General features: G+C 34.3%; 3 protein-coding genes across 4 annotated transcripts; 2 read left to right on the top strand and 1 right to left on the bottom strand.

The window, feature by feature from the left end:
- On the top strand, window positions 1-3,810 carry NDT2 (NAD+ transporter 2). The gene is made up of 9 exons (XM_088826170.1): window positions 1-450; window positions 543-638; window positions 987-1,093; window positions 1,958-2,006; window positions 2,198-2,310; window positions 2,646-2,740; window positions 2,818-2,906; window positions 3,022-3,116; window positions 3,206-3,810. Exons 1-9 carry the CDS (start codon window positions 372-374, stop codon window positions 3,563-3,565), a joined length of 1,083 nt encoding a protein of 360 aa, XP_088682296.1. The 5' UTR covers window positions 1-371; the 3' UTR covers window positions 3,566-3,810.
- Window positions 3,811-4,655: 845 nt separating this feature from the next.
- Window positions 4,656-12,877, bottom strand: LOC105954165 (Protein kinase superfamily protein). Of its 2 annotated transcripts, none has more exons than XM_088826160.1 (4): window positions 11,883-12,877; window positions 6,519-6,548; window positions 6,161-6,427; window positions 4,656-5,831 (listed from the first exon to the last, which is right to left on the bottom strand). In XM_088826160.1, exons 1-4 carry the CDS (start codon window positions 12,694-12,696, stop codon window positions 4,849-4,851), a joined length of 2,094 nt encoding a protein of 697 aa, XP_088682286.1. In that variant the 5' UTR covers window positions 12,697-12,877; the 3' UTR covers window positions 4,656-4,848. The 2 variants fall into 2 exon arrangements, with proteins under 2 accessions (XP_088682286.1, XP_088682287.1); XM_088826161.1 differs by lacking the exon at window positions 11,883-12,877 and adding an exon at window positions 6,701-7,573.
- A 7,203-nt stretch (window positions 12,878-20,080) lies between these two features.
- On the top strand, window positions 20,081-23,092 carry LOC105954220 (uncharacterized). The gene is made up of 6 exons (XM_012977894.2): window positions 20,081-20,781; window positions 21,268-21,479; window positions 21,873-22,101; window positions 22,211-22,296; window positions 22,392-22,483; window positions 22,570-23,092. Exons 1-6 carry the CDS (start codon window positions 20,512-20,514, stop codon window positions 22,803-22,805), a joined length of 1,125 nt encoding a protein of 374 aa, XP_012833348.2. The 5' UTR covers window positions 20,081-20,511; the 3' UTR covers window positions 22,806-23,092.
- Window positions 23,093-23,305: the final 213 nt, after the last annotated feature.

The raw sequence follows: 23,305 nt of genomic DNA, 5'->3' as shown, positions 1-23,305 counted from the left end.
CATTTTGTTGCCATTTTTCCTCATTTCCTAAAACACCCAATTGAACGATTCTGATTCCCAATATCTTAAAAATAGCTTTTTTACAGCTACTAGAAAAATTGAAATCAGAACAAACAACCCTAATCAAAGAAGGAAAAAAAAACACACACACACACAGCACTGACGGAGATTTGAGTTCCTTCAAACACGGTATACTCCGGTCAGAAATCCACACCCATTCCCATTCAACCCAAGTGTTCATCACGCCCACCCCCAAAATCCAACTATATATATATACGTACATAGATTACGTATATGCCCTGCCCACGTTGTAATTAAAGGTCCGATCTTGTAAACTCTTGACTAGGGATCGGTGAAATCAATTGTCGAGTATGACCGCCGCCGCCGCCTCCGGCGACCACCGGAGTCCAAAAGATATTTTCTACGACACCTCCGCCGGTGCCGCTGCAGGTACTCTTTTTTTTTTTTTTTGAATTGATTCGTTCTCCTTTTTATATAGGTTCGATTAATTTGACTGATTATTTTTTGTAATCGAATTTCAGGTGCAATTGCAGCTACTTTCGTATGCCCGTTGGATGTAATAAAGACGAGGCTTCAAGTCCGCGGCTTGCCGGAAATGCAGCCTTCTGGTCGGAGAGGTGTATTTTGCTGATGCTCCCTCTCTTCAATTGTTGTCTTATAGTTGACCTAAGTGTTATTTGATTTGGGTTCAATCTCGAACGTTATCATTACGACTTCGATTAAATGTTTACGATTAAAATAGAATCGACATTCTATATGTTTCTATTGACAATGATTAATGAATGTAGAAAAAAATGAAGCTTTGTTTCTAGACTAATATACTGAATTGGATGCTTAAAAACCTAAGAACATCTCGTTGGGGTTTCGGTCTACAGTTAGATTAAATTGCATTTGTTTTTATAACTCTGCTAGAGTATAAGTGAAGTAACTTATGTTGGGCTTTTTTTTTTTGTGGTGAAAATTAGGTAGTGTTATTCTTGTGAGCCTACAAAGTATTGTTCGAAATGAAGGTGTGAAGGGACTTTATCGCGGCCTTACACCCACATTGACAGCATTACTTCCGAATTGGGCAGTGAGTAATTCCTTCAAGTACTTCAAATTTCTCTTGTTATTTGCACTTTAATAGAGCATTTTTTATTTATTTGTTTATAATTTTCAATGTTATGGCTGTGATTTGAATATATTTATGCGTTTTCTTATGTGTAAGATTCCAGGCAATATAAAAACGTCGAATTTAATTTATATTAAAAGGTTATCAAGTTGGTGTGTTAGACTCCATTTTGTTTCTTTCTTTATGGAAATGATTTTGAAATCTCATGCAATATAGACAAAGGGGGTAAACGTTATCGAGTAAGTTCTTTTTCCTCACCGTGGTCCCATTTTCATGTGTCGAGTTTGGCTGTATATGGATGTTTCGAAATTATTCATAAAGTTGTTCACAAAACCCAGAAGTAATGGTTGAGAGTTAGTGATGCCACATTATCGATTCAAGTTGGGTCTTCCTTTCGAGAAATTCATTTTGTTTATGAAACCTTATATCTTGGGGAATCCCACAAAGGAAAAAGGATTGGTTAGTTTGGGATAGAGGGAGTCACCTTTTTCCATGTCATCCGGGATTTATTTTCTCATTAGTTACGACAATCGAAGTAAAGTTTAGCATGTTAAATGCAGAGAGTTTGGCTAACGCTTCACTTGCTTTCTCTCTTAGCACGTAACTTTTTACCAGCCGACCGACAATGCTGTTACTTTTCATATTTTCTAAATTATTTTATGAATTTTAATTTTTTTTATTAGCTTAAGCGAAAGGGAATGGTGGACCGTAATAGTAATATTTGGAATTTAAGTATCAATTTCATTTTTACTTTAGTTTTCGGATCTTTCTGTTCACCTCGATCTCCATGTATCTGTACATTGACAGAATATTCAACGTTTGTAGGTGTACTTCACAGTTTACGGGCATCTTAAAGAGGTACTACATTCATACGGTAGGTTTCTCATACCTCGGAAATATATTTCCCTTTTCTGTTATTGAGTTTGCTTATACATATTATACTTTACTATTATAAAATGGTCTTGCTACAGGTCGATTTAGATGTGGTTCAATTTTTATAGCTTGTTATATTTCACAATTTTTTTCTCGAACTTCGCTTAGTTTTTCTATTATTCGATGGTACAGAGGGTAGCAAAGACCAACTTTCAATTTCTTCAAACATGATAGCTGCTGCTGGAGCTGGCGCTGCAACAGCCATCGCAACAAATCCTTTATGGGTTGTTAAGACAAGACTTCAAGTAGGTCAAAATGTCCTTTTTAACCTCAAGATTTTGGTCAACCGGTCATGCTAATTAGAAATTGACGTTGTCAACTTTTTATTATCTCGTTTGTACGTATCTTAATTCCTTATTCTTTGATATCCCTTTATGAGAAATACGTTTCTGAAAATTCATGCAATAATTCTTCCAATCTTGGGCTGCGTATTTCTGTGACTAGCTACTAAGTCGCATATAGTTGTTGGTGATATTGATATCAAAAGTTGTAAAGCTTAATGGGATTTTCCCCGTTTCTCATATATTCTTTTTGTCCAGGTTTTGCTTGAAACTAACTTGAACTTCATCTCTGTGCATAGACACAAGGAATGAGGCAAGACGTGGTTCCTTATAAGAATATATTTTCTGCTCTGACACGAATTGCCCGCGAAGAAGGATTTCGAGGATGGTACAGGTCAGTCTTTAAAAAAATACGATTGCCTCTTATTTGAGCTCGTTTTGTTGCTACTCACCTTATGTTTATGATTACAGTGGCCTTCTGCCTTCCTTGGCTGGAATAACTCACGTTGCTATCCAATTCCCTACGTATGAAAGAATGAAATTTTACTTGGCTAAACGAGGTAAGACCGTAATTTCTTTTTTTTTTTTTTTTTTTTTTCTTAATCATTATTTATCCAGATGACTTGAATTATGTTTTGCTTTCTTCCTTGAATATATATTTTACCAATACTGAAGAGAATAAAAGTATTGATGAGCTCAACCCCTGGGAAGTTGCAATTGCCTCGTCGTTTTCGAAAGTGGTTGCTTCCGTATTGACTTATCCTCACGAGGTATGACTTTTTGCTAGTCTACTCATCCAATTAAATTCAAAGAAATTATTTTGAATACATGAACTTGTGCTTATTGACAAACACATCAGGTAATACGTTCGAGGCTGCAAGAACAAGGGCAAGTTCGTAATTGCGAGTTACAGTATGCAGGGGTAGTCGACTGCGTCAAGAAAGTGTTCAGAAAGGAGGGCATTCCCGGGTTTTACCGTGGATGTGCTACCAATCTATTGCGAACAACTCCATCTGCTGTAATAACGTTCACGAGTTACGAGATGATACGCAGATTTTTGCTGCGTGTATCTTCGGAAGAGAAGAAGCATCCGGAAAAATCCGACGGTGGAATCGAGTCTGGGAAGGGAGAGAACACTAAATCTGTAAACCTATCTAATAATGATAGAACTCATTTTATTCCTTTGGATAATGCCGATAAGATAACTGCTAGGCGATGAGCGCTCGGCGAATTATTCAACAGTCTTAGATTTTTGTTAATAAAAGGGCAACTGGGAATTCCTGTTGTAGGTATGTGGTGTATTTTCTTCTTTTTTAATTTTTTTCCTTTTTTTTTTCTTAAATTTTAATTTTAAAAAATTTGGGCATTGTGCGGTGTATTAGACAACCTTTGCTGTAAGCAGTAATTGCTGTGCAGCAAACATGATTTTGATATGTTTACCTATTACTACACTTCCTTCTGTAGTAATTTGCTTACTGCTTTAGGAATTTCCTTTGTTTTTGAATTTTCTTTTTGTTTTTTGTTTTGGTTTAGCTTTCGTTGACCAAGATTGGCTTGTTTACTTACTAACTACTCCCTCCGTTCGTAAACAGTTGTCTCTTTTCACTTTTGCATAGGTTTTATGAAACGGCTTGATTTTAGTAAAATCACGGGAAAACAACATTTATTATTTAATGATTTATAGGGTCACTTCTGATGTTAGATCAAATTATGGAAAAAAAAACTCTTATGTTTGGGTAATTATACTTACCCCTCAACTATGAATCTTCTTACACGTCCATCCTTGCGGTGTTTAATTCAACATAGTCTTTTAGATTACGTGGAATGTTCACTAGTTTGTACTCGTTTTGTGCAAAGATGTGGTTTATGATGCACCACAATATGATATTTACAAGCCAAGAGACACATCTTATGATCATCTTGTTTCAAAATGTGGAGCTCGAATATGGTAAAACGGGTACAAAACTGAAAAATATTCTATATTATCTAGAAGATTCCACTAAATTTGACACTAATGAACGTGTAAGAAGATTCTTGATTGATAGATGTGGTTGTAATTATCCAAATAAGAGCGATTTTTCGTAATTTGACTTCACCTCAGATATAGCCAGATGGGTTAATTTACCCATGATTTATAAGAGATAGTTGAATTAATATGATTAAAATATAAAAATATATACTTAATGCAATATTGAAAATATAAATTGACAAATAATATGAATAAAATTGTTTTTCAAAAGTGACGATTATTATGCAAGAAAGCGAGTAATAAATGATTACACCAACATTTATTATTGGAAAAAAAAAAAAAAAAAAAAAACAAGCTCCTTTAGATATTCACATTCCCTGTTTTTATTATTTTTTTTTTCATATTTTTTTTTCTTTACATATAGCAGTGAACACTTCATCATCATAACAAAAAACATATAACAAGAACAATATAATGAGCGTTTAGAACATATTATTGATATCTCTATTAATTGAAATTAAAACAAAACGTCGTCACCCTATCGAACTCGTCGTCGTAGTCGAGCTACCACTAACCCATGCATCGGTGACACCTTTCGGCGACGGCTGAAACTTCTTATTCTTCAACAACACAACATCATCCGTTTCCGGCGAAGGAGGGATCATCTTCGCGGGCCCGCCCGTACAATTACCGTTTTCGCCCTCCACCTTCTCCAAATTACAATCCCCGCCACCGGCCCGAATATCCTTCAAGAAAGCCAACACCTCATCCATGCAAGGCCTCATGTCCTTATCCAACTGCAAGCACCTAAACGCCAGCTCAGCCACCGACGTGGTCATCCTCGCCACCTCAGCATCCGTACCGTACCCAAGGCTCGAGTCGATCAACTCGTCGAACTCGCACCGTTGGATCCTATTGACCGCCAGGTTGGCCAAATTGATCTCGTGCCTATGCCTACTTATATCGACAGCTGGCATCGAAGAGATGAGCTCGATCAAGACAACACCGAAGCTATACACGTCGCTCCTGTCGGTCAACTGATAGCACTGGTGGTACTCGGGGTCAACATATCCGGGTGTACCTTGCGGAGCGGTCGAAATATGAGTGACGTCATTCGGGAAAAGCCTCGAGAGACCGAAATCCGCGACCTTCACGCAGTAGTTTTCGTCGAGCAGTATGTTGTTCGTTTTCACGTCGCGGTGGATGATGTCGGATTTGTGGAGGTAGGCTAGAGCGGTGGCGGTTTCGATGGCGACGCTCAATCGGACGGGCCACGTGAGCGGGGATTCGTGGGCCCGCTCGCCGTGGAGGTGGTCGGCGATCGTGCCGTTGGAGATGTACTCGTACACGAGGAGGAGTTCGCGGCTCTTTCGAGAGGTGCAACCGTAGAGGGAGACGAGGTTCGGGTGCCTCAGGCACGTGAGAATCTTGATTTCGTTCATGAATTGTTCGACTCTTCGGTAGTTGTGCTCGTATAGGCGCTTTATTGCTACTTCTCTTCCATCTCGAAGTTTGCCTAGTTACAATAAAAGGCAAGATTACTATTACACTTTGTCAGAACAGAAAATTAGATAAAAACCGATGATTCAATGAGTTTTACACATCGTGGTTCCTATCATTAGTTTCTTAATTTTGTGTCATAGTGAATTACTGAAAAACTACTCGTGTTGCAAATATTAGCGAAAAATCCCCTATGATCCAATTTTTTTAGCACACGACCCCATAAAAGGATGCATTTTCAGGCGTGGTTTGGTAATAAAATTGAGTATTTATAACAAGGGGAGTTTTTCGACAATTAGAGTAAACACAGGGGTGTTGAATGCAATAAACCGTTTAGTTTCTTACCATAGTAGACGGTGCCGAAGCCGCCATCACCGAGTTCTTGAGAAGGGTCGAAGTGATTAGTGGCTTCTTCAAGTTCTTTGTAAGAGAAAATCGGGATGCCGTAGTACGAGTTGCCGCCACCCTCCACGTCCGGTTTTGACGAAGGATCATAAGACAGGTTTCTTGAAAGAAGGAAGCTACCGTCTTTGATCCTTTTCTTACGTTGCCACATTATAAACGAGACCACCAATAAGCATAGAAAAATCACGACACCACCACCTCCTATAGCTGATATCAGTACCATAAAATAAATTAGAGTGTCGAATCAAGAACGAAATTAAAAAAAAAAAAAAAGATATAAATGTTTTGGTTATCTTACATAGAGCTAATATTAGCGTCCAGTTTTTATCTGCAAGCACAATTCAACAGAGCAGAGGATTAGGTATGCATGCATATCAGTTGATCAAACAAACTTGTTAACACTTCGATTCAATAAAATTAAACAACCACAAACAAAAACCCGAACAAATTAGTTCGTGTAAATACGATATGTATCTATACCTTTTCCTTTTTTGCATTCGAAGTGGTTCATGCTATTACTAAGACACTGCCCACCTCCTCGGTGGCATTCACTACAATTTTCAGAAACACTCCACTCTAGAATATACTCACTCGTTAACATATCGAACACGTTTCCCGGATAGTAATTCGACTTTACGGGTAGTTGCATCACTTGACAATCCGAAGGCATAGGGGCAACTTGTGGTGTCGGAAAACCATAGTAAACAGTGAACAATGAACAATTATGACTACGGTAGTTTTCGGGGAAAATTTCTGGTTCATGGATGTAGTTTGGATTGACGCACGCGAACACGGTGCGATTGGGTGACACGGAAAACGAGATGGAAGGAGATTTAGGAACGGTCACATTTCTGAATGCAAAACAACTCCTGCTATCCAACTGCCCCTGGAGCGTACGATCCTTAATTAAGAAACTGTTTGTCGATATGTTGTGCAAAATATTATACGCTAGACCGCCAGGTTCCAGCTGGACCGTTGGATTACCGGAATCGCAGTTATCAACGGTGAATAATCCGCATCCTGTAGAATTCGAGATTGGGAATTCGAGGTGGCCGAGGCGCCCGCATTCGAAGGATTTTGGGCAGTGCGAATCAGCTGAATCGAGTAGAGAGAGAAGTAACAGGAAGAAGAAGAATAACAGGATTTCGACAAGCGCCATGTAAGAAAATCACTGAGTTTTTTTTCCGTAGGGTTTCTGTGTTTTTGTTCTACTTTATCTGGTTATGTGTAATAACAATCTCATTGTAGAAAGTCTATTCTTTCTATAGAACACGCTGTTGACTTGGAAAATATTTGTTTGCAAGACTTGTGAAAATTTGAACTACCAAATATTAATTAATATATTATCATCACAAATGAAAAGATATTCTTCTATTTTATTTTATTTAATTAATTTTATTTGGTTTGAAATGGTCAGCGTGGGATAATAGAGTAAAGAACCAAGAAGTTTCCTACTCCGCATCTTTGTAGTTGACTGTACATAGACCTGACTTTTTTTTTGTTTTTTTTTTTTTTTATTAAATGAAGGAATCCCACACCTAGTGCACCGGATAAATATAACAGACTCTCGTATAATAGCTTACAAACTATACGAGAGACGTAAACCACGCTAGGTTAATTATGTGTGACAAACTCGATCTAGTAATTGTTGGCAAAATATATTCGAATCTGGATCTGTTAACATAGACTCACTTGCTCCAATCGCTAAGACTTACGTAGACCCGACTTTTTCATATTTCCAATTAATTGCCTTATTTTTCTTTAAATCCCAACCATTCACAACCAACTTTAAGAAAGAAAATAAGTAAATAACAATAAACAATGATTCTTTATACTTGCTTTAGGATATTTATTTAGTTTTTTAATAGTGAGAACATAAGAAAAGATTAAAGGTTTCCTGTTCTTGTGACAGCAATTTTCGGTTAATGATTATATTTTACGATAAATTATGACCACTTATAAGATAATCTTAAATTACGAAAAAACTCGCTTATGTCAGAATAATTATAATCACCCCACTCAACTAGTTTAATCTTTTATATGTCCCATTGCGGTATTAAATTTAGTGAAATCTTCTAGATTATGTGGAATATTCTTCATCTTATACCCGTTTTACCCCATTCGAGCACAATATTTTGAAACAAGATGGTTATTAGATGTGTCTCATGGCTTTTAAACATTAGGATTTGGTGCATCCGAAAATGGATTTTTGTATAAAACGAGCACATATTAGAGAATATTCCACGCAATCTAGAAGATTATGTTGAATTAGATAAGGATGGACGTGTGAGAAGATTCATAATTAAGGGGATAGTTGTAATTACTCAAACATGAGGAGAATTTTCATAATTTAACCTTCACTCGAGAGTTCGCTGTAATTTACCCTTCATTTTCTATAGTGAGAACATAAGAAAGATTCAAGATTTCTTGTTCTTTATGACAGCAATTTTCATTTAATGATTATAATTATTTTCCATAGTATTCAACTTTCTTGTTTTTTTTCTTTTTTTTTTTTTTAATTTTTAATTTTAATTTTTTTTTATTCCAAAAAAAATAAAAGAAAACTACTCACTTATTTGGCTATTTCTTCAATTATTATACAGGCCCCATACTATTGTCTGTTCTTATTGGACGATTAAAATAATAAAGTTGGCTTTTCTCTAAGTCGACAGCAACTTCAGTTGAAAATTCTATTTAGCTGTGGTCCACTCTTTTCCACACCAAAGAAAAGTGACAACTATGGTGCTAAACTAAAATACTACTTTACAAAATAACCCCCAAATTATGTCTATATTACAAAAAATAGATCTTATTGTTCACAGAGTTATATTTACCCCCTTTATGAATGGAAATTGGAACCAAATTTTCGATTTCCGCCGATCCCGATAAGAAAATTTTCAATCAAATTTGGAACAACATTTTTCATCCCGAAAAATTCAATGCCGATTTTTTCGGAAATTTTTTGGATATAGGAAATGGAAGATACATGAAATTCCGATTTCCGATCCAATTTTATTTTTTCCGAAAATTCTGATTTTTTTTTTCCCGAAGAATTTTTTTCCCCCGAAGATTACAAGATCAAATACTATTATACATTTTATATTTTAGGTGACTAAAAAATTGAAAATTGAAAATTATACGTATTTGATTTTTGAACGGAAGTTTTTTTTCCCAATTGCAGGAATCCGATTTCCAATTTTTTTTGGAACGAAATTAGAATTGTTTTTTCCCTTCCAATAAAAAATGGAATATTTGCGAAAGCGCTAATTCTGATCCTATCGGTCCGATTTCCACCTCTAACCACCCTCAATTAATTTCTCACGGAAATCCTAACGAAAGCTATCAAAAATATAAAATGCCAATGACAAAAAAAAATAGCATTAGTTAGGAGATTTCTTGATTTACCGTCATAGCAATCTTCTCTACGAGGCCGATCACGGCAGAAACACGCGGCCCCGTTTTTCTCATCAAATCCACAACGGCCACCGCTCCGTTCGCACTTACCACAACTAATTCCTTCCCATTTAAGCGTAAATCCATTTTTCAATAACTCCATATAATCCATCGACATATTCTGGCCCGCTCCATTTAATTCAACCGGAGCAGCCACACAATCATTGCAGGGCATTTCATCACACTTGATTCTCCTCTCGGGATCCAACACAGCATACGACTGAAGCGAATGGTTCGAATCACACGCTACACGATTTTTCCCGTACTTGATTTGATAAAAGGACTCGTCGCAAGAGTACAAGAGTTTGAGATCGACAGAGTATTGATCGAGGAAAAATGGGTCCCGGTCTAGAGAGAAATATTTAAGAGGGGGCATGCATTTCGAATCCAGCGCCTTGGAAATAACTATCCGGAACGATTTGTTCTCGTACGAGATGTTCTTGATTATGTACTCTCCGTGAGATGTTTTGTATACGAGAATCTTGTTTTCTTTGCATGTGATATGAAAACCAGGGTAGCCGCATGCAGAATTCAGTGTTTTTGTTTACGAGGTGAAAAGGGTACCGTATGGTTATGGGAGGATCGGTTCCGCATGTTGTGGGGCCACATGCTTTGTATTTCTCGTCGTCTTTTGAAGATTGAACGGAGAGGAACATTTGAAATAATAACATGGTGTTGATTTCGAAACAGAGGAAGAAGGACTTTTCTTTACGAGAATTTGGAGATGGTGTTTTGATTAGAGAGAACATGGTTGAGAAGATGGGATTAAAAAGTTTAGGGAAATGTTAGATGAATTCAAGTAGCGTATAAATATTTCGGAATCTGAGTTCTTCGTCAATTTTTTTTTAGTTGTTGTTTGTCATGTTCTTGGTATAATATATATTGACTTGAGTTGTACAAAGTTGCGGTCTATTAGTGAAGAACGATTGCGTTGCAATGCGTATAAATTGGGTCGAATTAATATGTACACTACGTTTCATTTTCGGGAGATGTGGAATTAAGACAACATATATAAGAGCCATTTTAGGGCTTGGAGACGAACAACTCCGACAAAAAATAACTACGAATTCTTGCGGGAGCTACTTAGGTAATCGAATTCGAAAGAAATGTTAATGTTATATAGTGTTACAGGGGCATATTAAGTTTGTGCAGCAGAACAAATCTTTTTTACTTTTGTATTTTTTTCTTGTCAAATTTGCAGCAGAAGTTTTTGAGTTAGTTTTGGTGGATCTAAAATCCAATTTATATCCTTTCATCAGATCCTTAATTAACTTGCACCAAAAGACGAAATCTCTCGCCCCCGGGATCCACATTCCCTGGTTCCACAAATTTTGATGGATGAATGTAAATTATGGTGACTCAACGGCCCGTTAGGATAACTCACAAGAAATCAACCATCATCAGAATTGAAATTCACGCACTACGGCTACCAGTACAGTACAGGCAAATCCTTAATTAACTCTTCAGCTAAGTACAGAGTCACACTCTTGACTAATAATGTAATCAGAATCAGAGTATATATACTATTTAATCAAATAGAAGGAATAGTTTTGATACTGTGATAATTGCTACCTCAACAACTAGTAAGACACAGCTTTATAGTATATTAACGGCAGTTTGGATTTAGTGGTTTTGTCTTGCTGGCAGATAATTAATCTATTATAATGCTCAACCCAAACTTTATTATTTTCTTACATAATTATTATTATTATTATTATTATTATTATTATTATTATTATTATTATTATTATCAAGGGAGGCCACTTTTTCGAGCCCTCCCCTAGTTAAAGCCTGTCTCAAGCTATATTCCTCGTCTACCTAAAATGTACCATTGCAATCAAGAATGAAAAACACCACACAAAACCCAATCTAATCAAATCGATCACTAATCAACTAAGAAGGTGCCTGACTGAATACTGATTAAAAATTTGATAAATTGTTTTAATAGTTGATAAACTGTTATGTCTTATTTTTTAAAATTAATCACTGAGCGCTCCCAGTAGCTTATTTTCAAATTTTGAGATCTTTTTTTCTTCTTCTTTCAAATCACTAAATACTTTTGCAAAACCTATAATCTTTTAAACTATTTATTGAAACCTTATAAGCTCGGCGAAACACCCTCTAAATTGCGTCGAAAAACTTAGCATAATCAACGAATTAAACACCATATTATATCAAAAAAAAAGAAACAAAAAATCTTAAATCTTACCAGGTTTGCAGCTTCTAGAATGAGGCCTGTCCGGACAAAAGCACCGAAAATGGAAAGTGGACGAATTAAAACCGCAACGGCCGCCGCTATCTTCACACGTAGTGCAGTCACTGGCGATCCAGTTCATCAAAAAACCCTTCCTCAAAATCTCCGTGATATTCACCATTTTACCATTATTATTAATATTATTTCCAATGATCCCAAATGATTCCACAGGTGCAACAACGTTTTCTCCGCACTCTTCCATAGCAATACTCATCTGATTCTCCTCATCATTATCGTTATTATTCAACGCGAAAGCGAGCTCCCATATTTTCTCGTCCTCAGAACCTTCACAGCTGACAACGAACCTTGACAGTTCGCCACGCAGCGGTTCACTACAGTTAGAGAACAAACGGAGTGCTGACGTGGAGCTGACGTAGCCGAACTGGGATGGAGGAAGAGTCGTGTTTCTGATTCTCGGAAGACAACTACTACCACCGGATCTCGAAACAGCTGCTGCATTATACACATGTAGAGATCGGTTTCCATAGAAGATGTCTTCCACCACGTACTCATTTTCCGACAACTCAAGAACAGGAAATCCACTTTCCGAACAGTTGAGCTCAAATCCCGGGTACCCGCAGTAGGGTTCCTGTCGGCCCGGTATATAAAACGGGAAGCTTATATTCGGGCCGCCGGAGCTGCAATTTGTCGGCAAGCATGCTTCGTATTGAAAATGAGCGGCGCGGGATCTTTTGGATAAGAGGATAACGCAGAATAAACAGAGGTATAGAGATATCAAGAAAGTGTCGGTATTAACTGATTTTTTCATTTAATTTCATGTAAATGTTTGAACTAGAGTTCAAATGGTATGGAGATGAAGTAATAAATAAAGAAGTTAGAATTCGGACAAGAGGGCAAATGTTGGATGTCTGTATTTGCCTAAAATATTTGACCCACTTGTGAAATTATTGCAGTGTGTGCAAAATTGGGGATATTTTAAATTTAATACTATAGTTGCATGAATTGACTAATCTCATCTATGGGACTCTGACTTTTTTTTTTATTTATTACTATTTAATAGTCCAGGGTGAATTGCATTTTGCACCCAATAATTAACAGTGTTTGGCGTTTTGCACCCTATCATTTTAAAAATTGGCAAAGTCCACCCTGTTATTCAATTTCTTGTGAAATTTTAGCCACAACTCAATAATATGTCGTGATATTTTACACACTTGAAGATTTTTTTTTTCATTCTTCTTTGTGTTTTGTTTTCCTACTTAATATTTATTTTAATTATATTACTTGTGTATATTTAAAAAAAAAAATAGAACTGATGATTTATTTCATATGTTTCGCATCGAATTAAAAAAAATGTACATAAAATTTCTAATTCAATTTTAATTTTCAAAATAATTCAAAAAATCATTATTTTCCATAAAATTAATATGAGAATTGCCGGACGTAATTAGTTGTTTTTAAATGTGTAGTTAAATAGATTAATTAAAATAAGGCTTTGCATATATTATTTAAAAAAAAAAAAACTAAAAACTATAAGATACCATCAAGCATGAAAATCCCTTCAAAGGTTAATATATCGTGATACATTGATTTTTGGGTTAATATCTCATAAGGAATTGATGTGGGGTGCATTGTGCCATGAAAAATATAATTTGAGGGTAAACTTTGCTAATTTTGAAATATTGGGGTGCAAAGTGCTAATTAAGGTTAATTATGGGGTGCAAAATGCAATTCACCCAATATAGTCCACGTATTCAAAAGCATCGCTTCCTTAATTATGAGGAAAAGTCTTCCCTTAGTTTGTTTATAGATAATTTGGATGGTCAACATGTGTTCCAATTTTATTAATACATTTGTGACTCTAAATGTAATTTTGATTTTTCTAGTTTAATTTTGACAAAATTTATAATACGAAAACTGTAGTCCTTCGAGTTAGATTTATAATCCAATTTGAATTAGCTCTAGATTGGATATCGGGTAACAATGTTAAGTATAAATGAGATCTATTTTGAATTTTAAATAACTCAAAATATTAAAACTATGGGCACTATTCATGATTCGTGCATATTTTTCTCGAGGGCAGACCCAACGTCATTACAATGGGGAGAGCGAGGTTTGGGAAAATGAACTATGAATTTATGGGGCACAGTGACAGCGCCCTCGATTTCTTTTTTCTTTTTTATTTTATTTACAGGGTACAACGGCAGCCCCGCAAAGTAAAGCTTGGATCAACCTCGAAGATTTCTCATCCAACATTCAAATTTGGTGATTTAAATTGGATTTAAAAACTAACTCAAATAACTACAGAGAAGTCGAGTAAATTTAAATTTACAATACTCCATTAATATACACTTTTTTCTATTTTATTATCCTTTCACCATGTTAGTGGGCTCTATTATTCATGTTTGAATGATGGTAGTGGAGTTAGAAAATGGATTTCTAGTGTACCATTAGTTTAGTGCTTTGGAGTTTGGATGTAATAGTAATACTCTTTAATCGTTGAACGAAATAATGACTTTCATAAAAAAATACATTCATTTGATCGTTTCATCTCATATAATTTGTAAACTATTTTACGAGAGTGTAGATTTACTCAATGCACTTATATGGTTAGCTGTGAATTTCTTTATTGCAAAAAAAAAAAATCCATTTAATTTAATTTATATTAGTGAATAGTGATTGCTTGATTGTTTTGAAATATTACTAAATGCTCATATGAGTTTATGGTTTTATATATTGGATTGCCAAAATTAATTTACACAAAACATTAAAGAGTTTTTTTTTTTTTTTTCATTTCTTTAGAGCATCTTTTGAAATTTCCCTAATTCAATTACAAAATTATATTTATCTTGAGCATTATTCATCAAATACAGATACATTTTTTTAATTCCAAAGAATCAAAATATTTTTAAATATACACTTTTTTATTAATATCCACCTAACAATTCAAGATAACGCACGATCAAGGCGGATATATCGTAGGACCTAGACATTCAGAAATTATATTAAAAATTATATTAGTATCTCAAATTCATAAAAGTATTGATTAATACAATATAATGTCACGATTCAAAAGTAAAATTAGGACAATGCCACAATATATTGTAAGAGAAGTTTTTCAGCCTAGTATGCAAAGCTTTGAGTACTGGTCCATCAATTTAGTGCAACTTGTCCATTTGTTGAGATACAAAATGAGATATGTAAAAAAAGAAAGGAAAAAATAAAATTAAAAAAAAAAAAAAAAAAATTAAAAAAAAAAAAGAAGAAGAAGAAAGAAAGAAAGAAAATGAGATATGTGTTTGAATTTCTTTGAATTTAGAATGACATATTGGCTTTGACCATTGACGCCTCAATTACTTAACAAATTTGATTAATTATCAATTATATAATCCTTCACATTGATGTATTAATAATTTATTTTTTACTTCATATATGACAAATGAGTTTTCAAACCTAGGTAACGTTTTTATCCACAAGACTTATAAAATTCATGGTTGGAGTATAAAATTTTGTGGAAGTATATTACAATTTTTCTTCATTTGACTTGTGAAATTTTATTACAACCTATACTAATAATTCCTTGGTCAAACTTCAACGTAATGGATTCCCCCAATAGAGTTTGGAAATTATGAATAAATGTAAAGTGAACATTGAACAACATAATTAATAATAAGAATTGTTGATGCAAGAATTGAAGTTTGCAATTACAGATAGAAGATTTCAATTTTATTTATTTATTTATAGAGTCATTTCAAATAATTCTAAAGGGGCCTTTTGTGCTCCAAAATATTTATCATGGGCCTTTTATGTTTTAACATTTACAATTTTTTCTTGATGGGCCTATCGGTAATAGAATATTTATATGAACTTATGGTTGTGTATCATTTGTAATTTTTTTTTTTTTTTTCGAATTGTTGGGAAAAATAATAGTTGCACTTAAACACCTATAAATTAATACAGCTAAGACCATCAAAATTCTATTAATGTAACGTGATATTTTTTAACTCATTGTCCTTGAGTTGGGATCGAAAAAATATGTATTTAAACGAGGTTACTGATTTATGAGTATTAATATATCGATGTTCTACTGAACACGAGTCAACATAACAAAAATTAAATGAAGAACGCAATTTATTCATATTACAAATACTGAAGTTATTACAATTTTATTAAGGAAAAGATTAATCAAGAGGAAAGCAATCGAACAGCTCACGAAATTGCTAGGTTGTTTTCAATGGAGTCCTTTATTTCGCACATTTTGCCGAGCTTTATTCAAGATATTGTAAGCTTTGAGTTATTACATGAATGAAATCTGCTAATTTTTTTCTCAATAAATAAATAAATATCAAGAGAAACTTCACATGTATTTAAAGATTTATTAGTACCTAAATCTGTAGAGATACACCACGTGTAACTTTATATCCAGTTGTTTTGTAATCACCCACTTTACCGACAGTTAGACACCTAAATGTATATGCGTGTAATTGTGTGTAGACCTATGATATGAAATAACATGGTGTGTTTCACTAAGTATACGAGAATATACAAAGCCTCATATAAGAGCATCCTTAATGGAGTCTTCAACCTCCAAGAGAGGATACATAATTTAGAAACTTCAACAAGAAATGCAAGACCAATGGAAGTTTTAAAGGGTCTACAATTTTAGAGATTTTTCCAAAACATCAATAAATTTTCATTAATTTTGATTCGAGTCTGGAGATTCATCTTTTTTATCGAATTCTTCAAGATTTTTTTCCCCTACAAAATTTGAAAATTCATTTTAATTACAGGATGTTTGGCTAACCTTATAAGTTGTTAAAAAACGTTTATAAGATGTTTAAGAGTTTATAAACTCTTCAAAAGTGTTTGGTAATTGTTTGAAAAAAATCTTAAAAAGTTTTAAATAAGTTGCTCGAGAGCATATAAGACCTTTTAAAAGAAATACATTTACTCTGCATTTTTATTTAAAATATTTTAATGAGCAAAATACCTTGTAAGATCATCATTATCTTTCACTCTAAAAATTAATCAATAGAAATAAGACGTAACAAATTATCAGCACTTAAAACAACTTATCAACCGTTTAAATTTAAGTTTAGCCTAAAGGACTTGTCTAAACAATTCGGTCCTATCCTATCCACTTACCAAGCCACCAAATACAACCAAAGTGTCACACTCGATCACAAATTTTTTTTTTCAAATTATTATTGAGAAAGGTCACTTTTCAAAGGCTCAAATTCTCCCCTCTTTTGAGATGATCAAGAATCATCTTTATGGATATACTATTTCCCACTTTGATTAAAGTTGATTTTATTGTAGTTTGTGCTTATGCTATTGCACTCAAAATCCAAACCCTCCATTTTAATTATTTATTTACGATAATTTTTTTTATATGGGTAAATCACGATCTATATCCTTCTAAGGTAATGTCAAAGTACAGAAAAAAAAATCTTTTATTTGGTTAATTACAATTATCCACTTAATTATAATTTTTTTTACATGTTTACCCTTGTAATGCCAAACTTAACATAATTTTTTTAAATTTCGTGCAATGTTCTCAAGTTTGTATTCGTTTTGTGAAAAAAATGCAATTTCTGATGCACCACAACCTAATATTTACAAGTCAAAAAATACATTTTATTTCAAACTATGGAGCTCGAATGAGATAAAATGAATACAAATTGGAGAATATTCCATATAATATAGAAGATTTCACTAAATTTAACACAAAAACTAAAAAGATTCATAGCTGATGATAATTATAAATTTTTTAAAGTAATCTTAAACCGGTGGCCGTAATTTATCATATTTTTTTTTAATTTTTCTAGGCTAACATTGAACTACGCTACGTCGCTACCCCACCCTACAATTAACACCCTCCACCCATAATTCAAGTATGTCACACCATAAGGTTATAATGGGACCCTCGGCATTGAACTTATGTTGACTAAATAATTCCATTTGACCAAAGAAAAAGGGACACTTCTAAATCATGATGAAAATGTCATGGGGAACAATTCTTTATTTCCTTTGGAACAATAAATAATTTTACTCTTTTAGCCCCCAATAAGTTCAAGTGACTACACTATTATTCTATCAATTTAGTATAGCATAAAAATATGGATATGCCATGGGCTAAAAGAGTAGAAAGACATGGTCTATTCTACGATGGTACATCGGGTGAAATATATCGAATAAATCTTTATCATTCATATAACACAAATACCCACACTCACATTGATACGTGTAGATTAATTGAAAAAAGTCACTAAGTATAGTTTTAACCGAATGCAGTATAGAAATAACCAGAAAGAGAGTGCGGTTGAACATTTTATACAGATATTTTATTTAACAAAAAAAAGCTTGAATACTTCAATGGTGGTTGCAACATTTATATATAGTGGTGAAGCTAATCACGAGGGCAGTAGGATAAGAAGCAGCCTCCTTTTAAAATCTAGCCATACACGTGTCAATCATCGTGATTCTTCACATAACATTCTTAAATTGGACAAACTTTTAAGAACCAATTATTTTCGTGCTTAGCTAGTAATGGGTTGCTACTAAATCTAATAATGTTTTAGTGATCCCATTGGTCGGCTATAATAAATTAGTGGGGTAATAATATAGTCATAAATGATGGGACAACACTAAATTTGCATTTGATATTGTGATGATATAAATTATAAATATAATCGCTTACGTTAGATACAACTTCGATAAATTAATAAACAATTTTTTTTCTTCGTATGTTTCTCGAAGCTTTACGGCACATAATTTAAAACGGAGCGAATATGTTCAAACTCGATTATCACAGAATAAAGAAAATGATGCAATTTCAAGTCTTAAGTAGTTTGGTAATTTCATATTGAAATTGAAACTCGATATTATGAGAAATACAAAACCCCTGAACTAGAATATGAGCGGAGATTGTACGGATCAAATCGAAATTCGTAATTTAAAAGGAAAAGTAAATAACATTTATTTCTTCTCTGGTTTGAGATTTGTTCACAAGACTTTTTTGTACTTAGAATATAACTCCACGATCATCCGTAGTTTGAACTTTATGCACATGACCCCCTGTACTTTAAATAAAAACACATAAACTCCCTATGATATTCCATTTGGTAAATAATCATGCCCATTAGAAAGATGAAATTTTTAAAAGTAAAGGGGGTTATGTGCTTATATTAAAATATAAAGGGATCGTGTGCACAAAGTTCGAAACATGGGAGGTGCAAGTGCTATTTACTCAAAAAAAAAAAAAAAAAAAAAAATTGGAATGTGAAAAACCATGGGTGAAAATTGGAACGAAATTTTCGATTTCTGCCGATTCCGATCTGAAATTTTTTAATTATGGAAAAAATATTTTTCAATCCAAATTCTGAAATTCAGACTTTTGATTTTTCCGAAATTATTTGAATCGGAATTGGAATATATATGAGATACCGATTTCCGATCCAATTAAAGTTCCGAAAATAGTTCCAAAAAATATCATTTTTTTTCCGCCGTTTCGATCCAAAATTTTCCGATTTTGGAACAAGTTTTTTCGTTCCAACTTCTGAAATTTCAATTTCCCATTTTTTTTTTGGGAAAGAAACTGGAATTAGTGTTTCACTTCCGAAATAATCGAAATTTTCTGAAAGGGCTAAATCAATCCAATATTTCCGAATTACACGCCTATAAAAAAAACTATTTTCAGTTCCGTTTCAAAACAATTCAGAAAAAGAGAGAAAATATGAGTTTTGGAAATAGAATGCAAATCTTGTTCTAAAATCGGGAATATTTTAATTGAAAATGATCGAATTCGAAAATCTCATTTTTTTTCAATCATTTATAATGTAAATACCCAGTACAACATTTGGAGGAAAAAAATAATTAATGTTTCGATATTACTTTCGAAAATTAAAATCTGATTGAAAATGTGAATTTCACGTACAATTAAACCTCTATAAATTAACATATCATATTCCAACTCCAATTCAAACAAAATTCGTGTAAAAATTCTGAAATCGTAAATTTTGAAAGTCGGAATAAAAATTGTTGTTCCAACAAAAAAGAAAAGAACATTCGTATCAAAATCTGCATAATTCAAATATTAAATTGTAAATGTTACTCTGATAATTTATTTTTTTGAACATGTTATTCTGATAAATATTATTGTTCAAAAATAAAAACTAAATCGTTTCATAATTCACATAATTCAAAAACTTATTTAAATTTCAATTTCAACCCCAAAATTATAAATTTATAACCATAAACAACTTATTTAAAGTTTTGTTCTTTTTTCATCTTCCTCCTCCTTCCGACTTTCCCCATTCATTTCTCTCTCTCTCACTCAGATATATACATACATACACACTCTCCCTATACATACACTCTACTCTCTCTCCGAAGAACTTGCAATTTATGTTTTGATCCGAGTTAAAAACTGCTGTTTGCTACAATCAGGCGATTTGATTTCACGTTTTCACGATACCAGAGGCCGCATTAATTATAAATAGATAGAAAGATTTTGCAGGGAAAAAAGGTTTTCAATTGAGAGGTTTTAGGGTTTGCTAATTCACAATATACTGCTGTTGTATAGGTAGATTGGGGGTTTTAATTTTGTTTAGTTCTGGTTGTTAATATGTTGGGAGCAGGAGTGCAGTTCAATAAGAGTAAAAATGGTGAAGATCGATTTTACAGCGCCGCTAGGGCTCGCCGGAGTCCGGATTTTTTGCGGAGGGCTCAGGGTGACGTCACCTCTAGGCGGAGCCGCCGTGATGAGCTGCCGCTGGAAAAGTCAAAGCCGGCGGCTCCGGCTTTGCAGCCGGTTCCAGAACCCTCGCCTTTGTGTAATCTCGAGAGGTTTTTGGAATCTGTCACGCCTTCCGTCCAAGCGCAGTACTTATCTAAGGTTCTCCAATTTCTTCCCCTTTTTTTTTTATTTTATTTTTTCAATTTAGGGATTCTGAATCGGTCGAAGTTTATATAGAAGTATCGAATAAAATATTCACGATTTGTGTTGTTATTGGCAATTTAGTTGTTTAAAAAGCCTATTAGTAATACTGCTCCAGTTTGTGATTATGAAATGATCTGAATCATATATACGAACGAGGTTTATCCGGCGGTTGTTTTATTACGAACTCATCGAGCGTTTTTAAATTTGCGAGCCTAGTAGTAATTTTAGTATTATTTTGTGGTTCTGTCACAATGCACAAGGCTGAAAGACTTGTTCTTGTTTCTGTTTTCAGTGGATCAGTATCTGACGAAAATCGAATCGAATACGATCTAGTGTAGAATTTACGAGCGAGCTATCACTACTAGAGGATATTGAATCTAATGTTAGTGCTCCTTTTCTTGTCGAAGTAAAAGAAAATTTGATCATCTTTGTATGCCACAGATGACAGTAAGGGATTGGAGAACGTGCAATGTCGAGTTTCAACCATTTTTTGTGCTCGGTGATTTATGGGCGTCGTTCAAGGAATGGAGTGCGTATGGTGCCGGAGTGCCTTTGGTATTGGATGGAAGCGAGGGCGTGGTTCAGTATTATGTACCCTATTTGTCGGGAATTCAATTGTACGCTGACTTATCTAAGAGTACAGCAAAGTCAAGGTATCTCTGTCTATTCCACCACGTATATTTCATTTTGTTGACAAGTTATTCTTGAATTTAACGACCTTGTAGTTAAGAATATAGAAGGCGGGTGGTACAAGAATTGTATTTATTTTTTAATGTTTGTTTCTGTGGCTTTTCTTAGAGTGTGTTCTTTTTAGCCCCGTATTGTATCTACAGTTTGAAACGTAGACCAACTTCGTTATGCTTGAATTATCACTTCAAATCGGCTTTGAAATGCACTAAGACACTAGTTACCTGCTCGTAAAAATTGAGAAAACAAGTGGCTTTTGGAGTTGTGCTTATTTTTTTACAATTTTGTGGCTAGTTTATGGTACGTATCGATTAATTATGCTCTTTTTAAAAGTCTTATTTCTGCGAATGCGTGTGTAGGAAACTTGGTGAAGAAAGTGACGGTGAATACTCCAGGGATTCTAGTAGTGATGGAAGCAGTGATGGCGAACAAGATAGAGGTGGCTTTAATTATTCAAATAAGCAACTTACTTATCTTCAAGAAGGCTTTTCTAGCGATGAAGGTGAATCCGAAAGTTCACGGAGTTGCTTGTTATTTGACTACTTTGAACGTGACAAACCATATTGTAGGGAGCCTTTGGCAGACAAGGTGAATTTTCTCTCTCCTCAGTGGCTGTTATATATTTTTTCTTGTTAAGTTCAAGGTTATTTATTTTCCCGTTTCTTACACAAATTTTTTTAATCTGAAATGTTGACAGATATCCGATCTTGCTCGTAAATTCCCAGAACTAAAAACACTCAGAAGTTGTGATTTACTTCCATCGAGTTGGATTTCTGTGGCATGGTATGTATCATTTTGTTTAAGATGCATTCTTTTGTCTCTGAGAGTCGTTGATCCATGTGTATATATCTTACTTCGTGTCGCACAATTATTTTTAGGTACCCCATTTACAGAATACCAACGGGGCCAACTCTTAAAGATTTGGATGCTTGCTTTCTAACCTTTCATTCTCTTCACACTCATATGACAGGTATACCTAAAACCGTTTCTCTGCGCCATTTTTTTTTTTTCATTTTATTTCGTGTGCATGTAAATTTCTTATTTTTGGTTGTGCAGGAAATGAAGCGATGCATCGGCCAATTGTGACATATCCATCTGAGAGTGACGGTGTTCCACAGATTTCACTCCCAGTATTCGGCCTTGCTTCGTATAAATATAAAGAATCGCTGTGGACCCCACCGAATGTCGGGAATCAGGGGCAGATAGCGGAATCTCTCTTGCAAGCTGCTGATAATTGGCTGAATTTACTACAAGTTAATCACCCCGATTTCTCTTTCTTCTGCCGTAGATAAATTTTTATTGTAGTGTTGTTTAAGTTACGAGGCGAAACATAATTCTACCAGAAAAAAATGGTTATATAAGCTGTGTGCGCTGAACTGAGCACGCGGCACTTTGGCTGGTGTAGAACTGTAATATACTATTCTACTGTCTGATAAGTTGGTAGGGTTTCGGGCATACTTGTAGAGAAATTGCTGTTTGTTTTAACTAGTTGCACCTATGTATACTAAAAACTATATTATTGGACTAATAATGAACCGATGTTCTATATATAGTTGCTGAGAATTGCGTCCTCCCGTCATATTTGTGGTTCTTAATGCTGTCTTCGTATTTTTCTCGTGTTTGTGAGCTGTGCTTGCAATTCCGAATTGCTTGTTGAATTTGGCCTACCCAATAATTTAAGCCTTGTGATGCCCCATTATATGTTTAATAGTTCCAATTTAGATGCAATTGTTCGATTTGGATCATGGTAAAAAACCGGGAAAAAAACACTTTTTGTCCCTTAAGTTTACCT

Source organism: Erythranthe guttata, chromosome 12 (genome assembly GCF_056151865.1).
Source record: "Erythranthe guttata isolate IM_541 chromosome 12, IM_541, whole genome shotgun sequence".
In the NCBI taxonomy this organism is placed as follows: domain Eukaryota; kingdom Viridiplantae; phylum Streptophyta; class Magnoliopsida; order Lamiales; family Phrymaceae; genus Erythranthe; species Erythranthe guttata.
The sequence above is the reverse complement of the archived record's forward strand: the minus strand, read 5'-3'. Positions and strand labels throughout refer to the sequence as shown.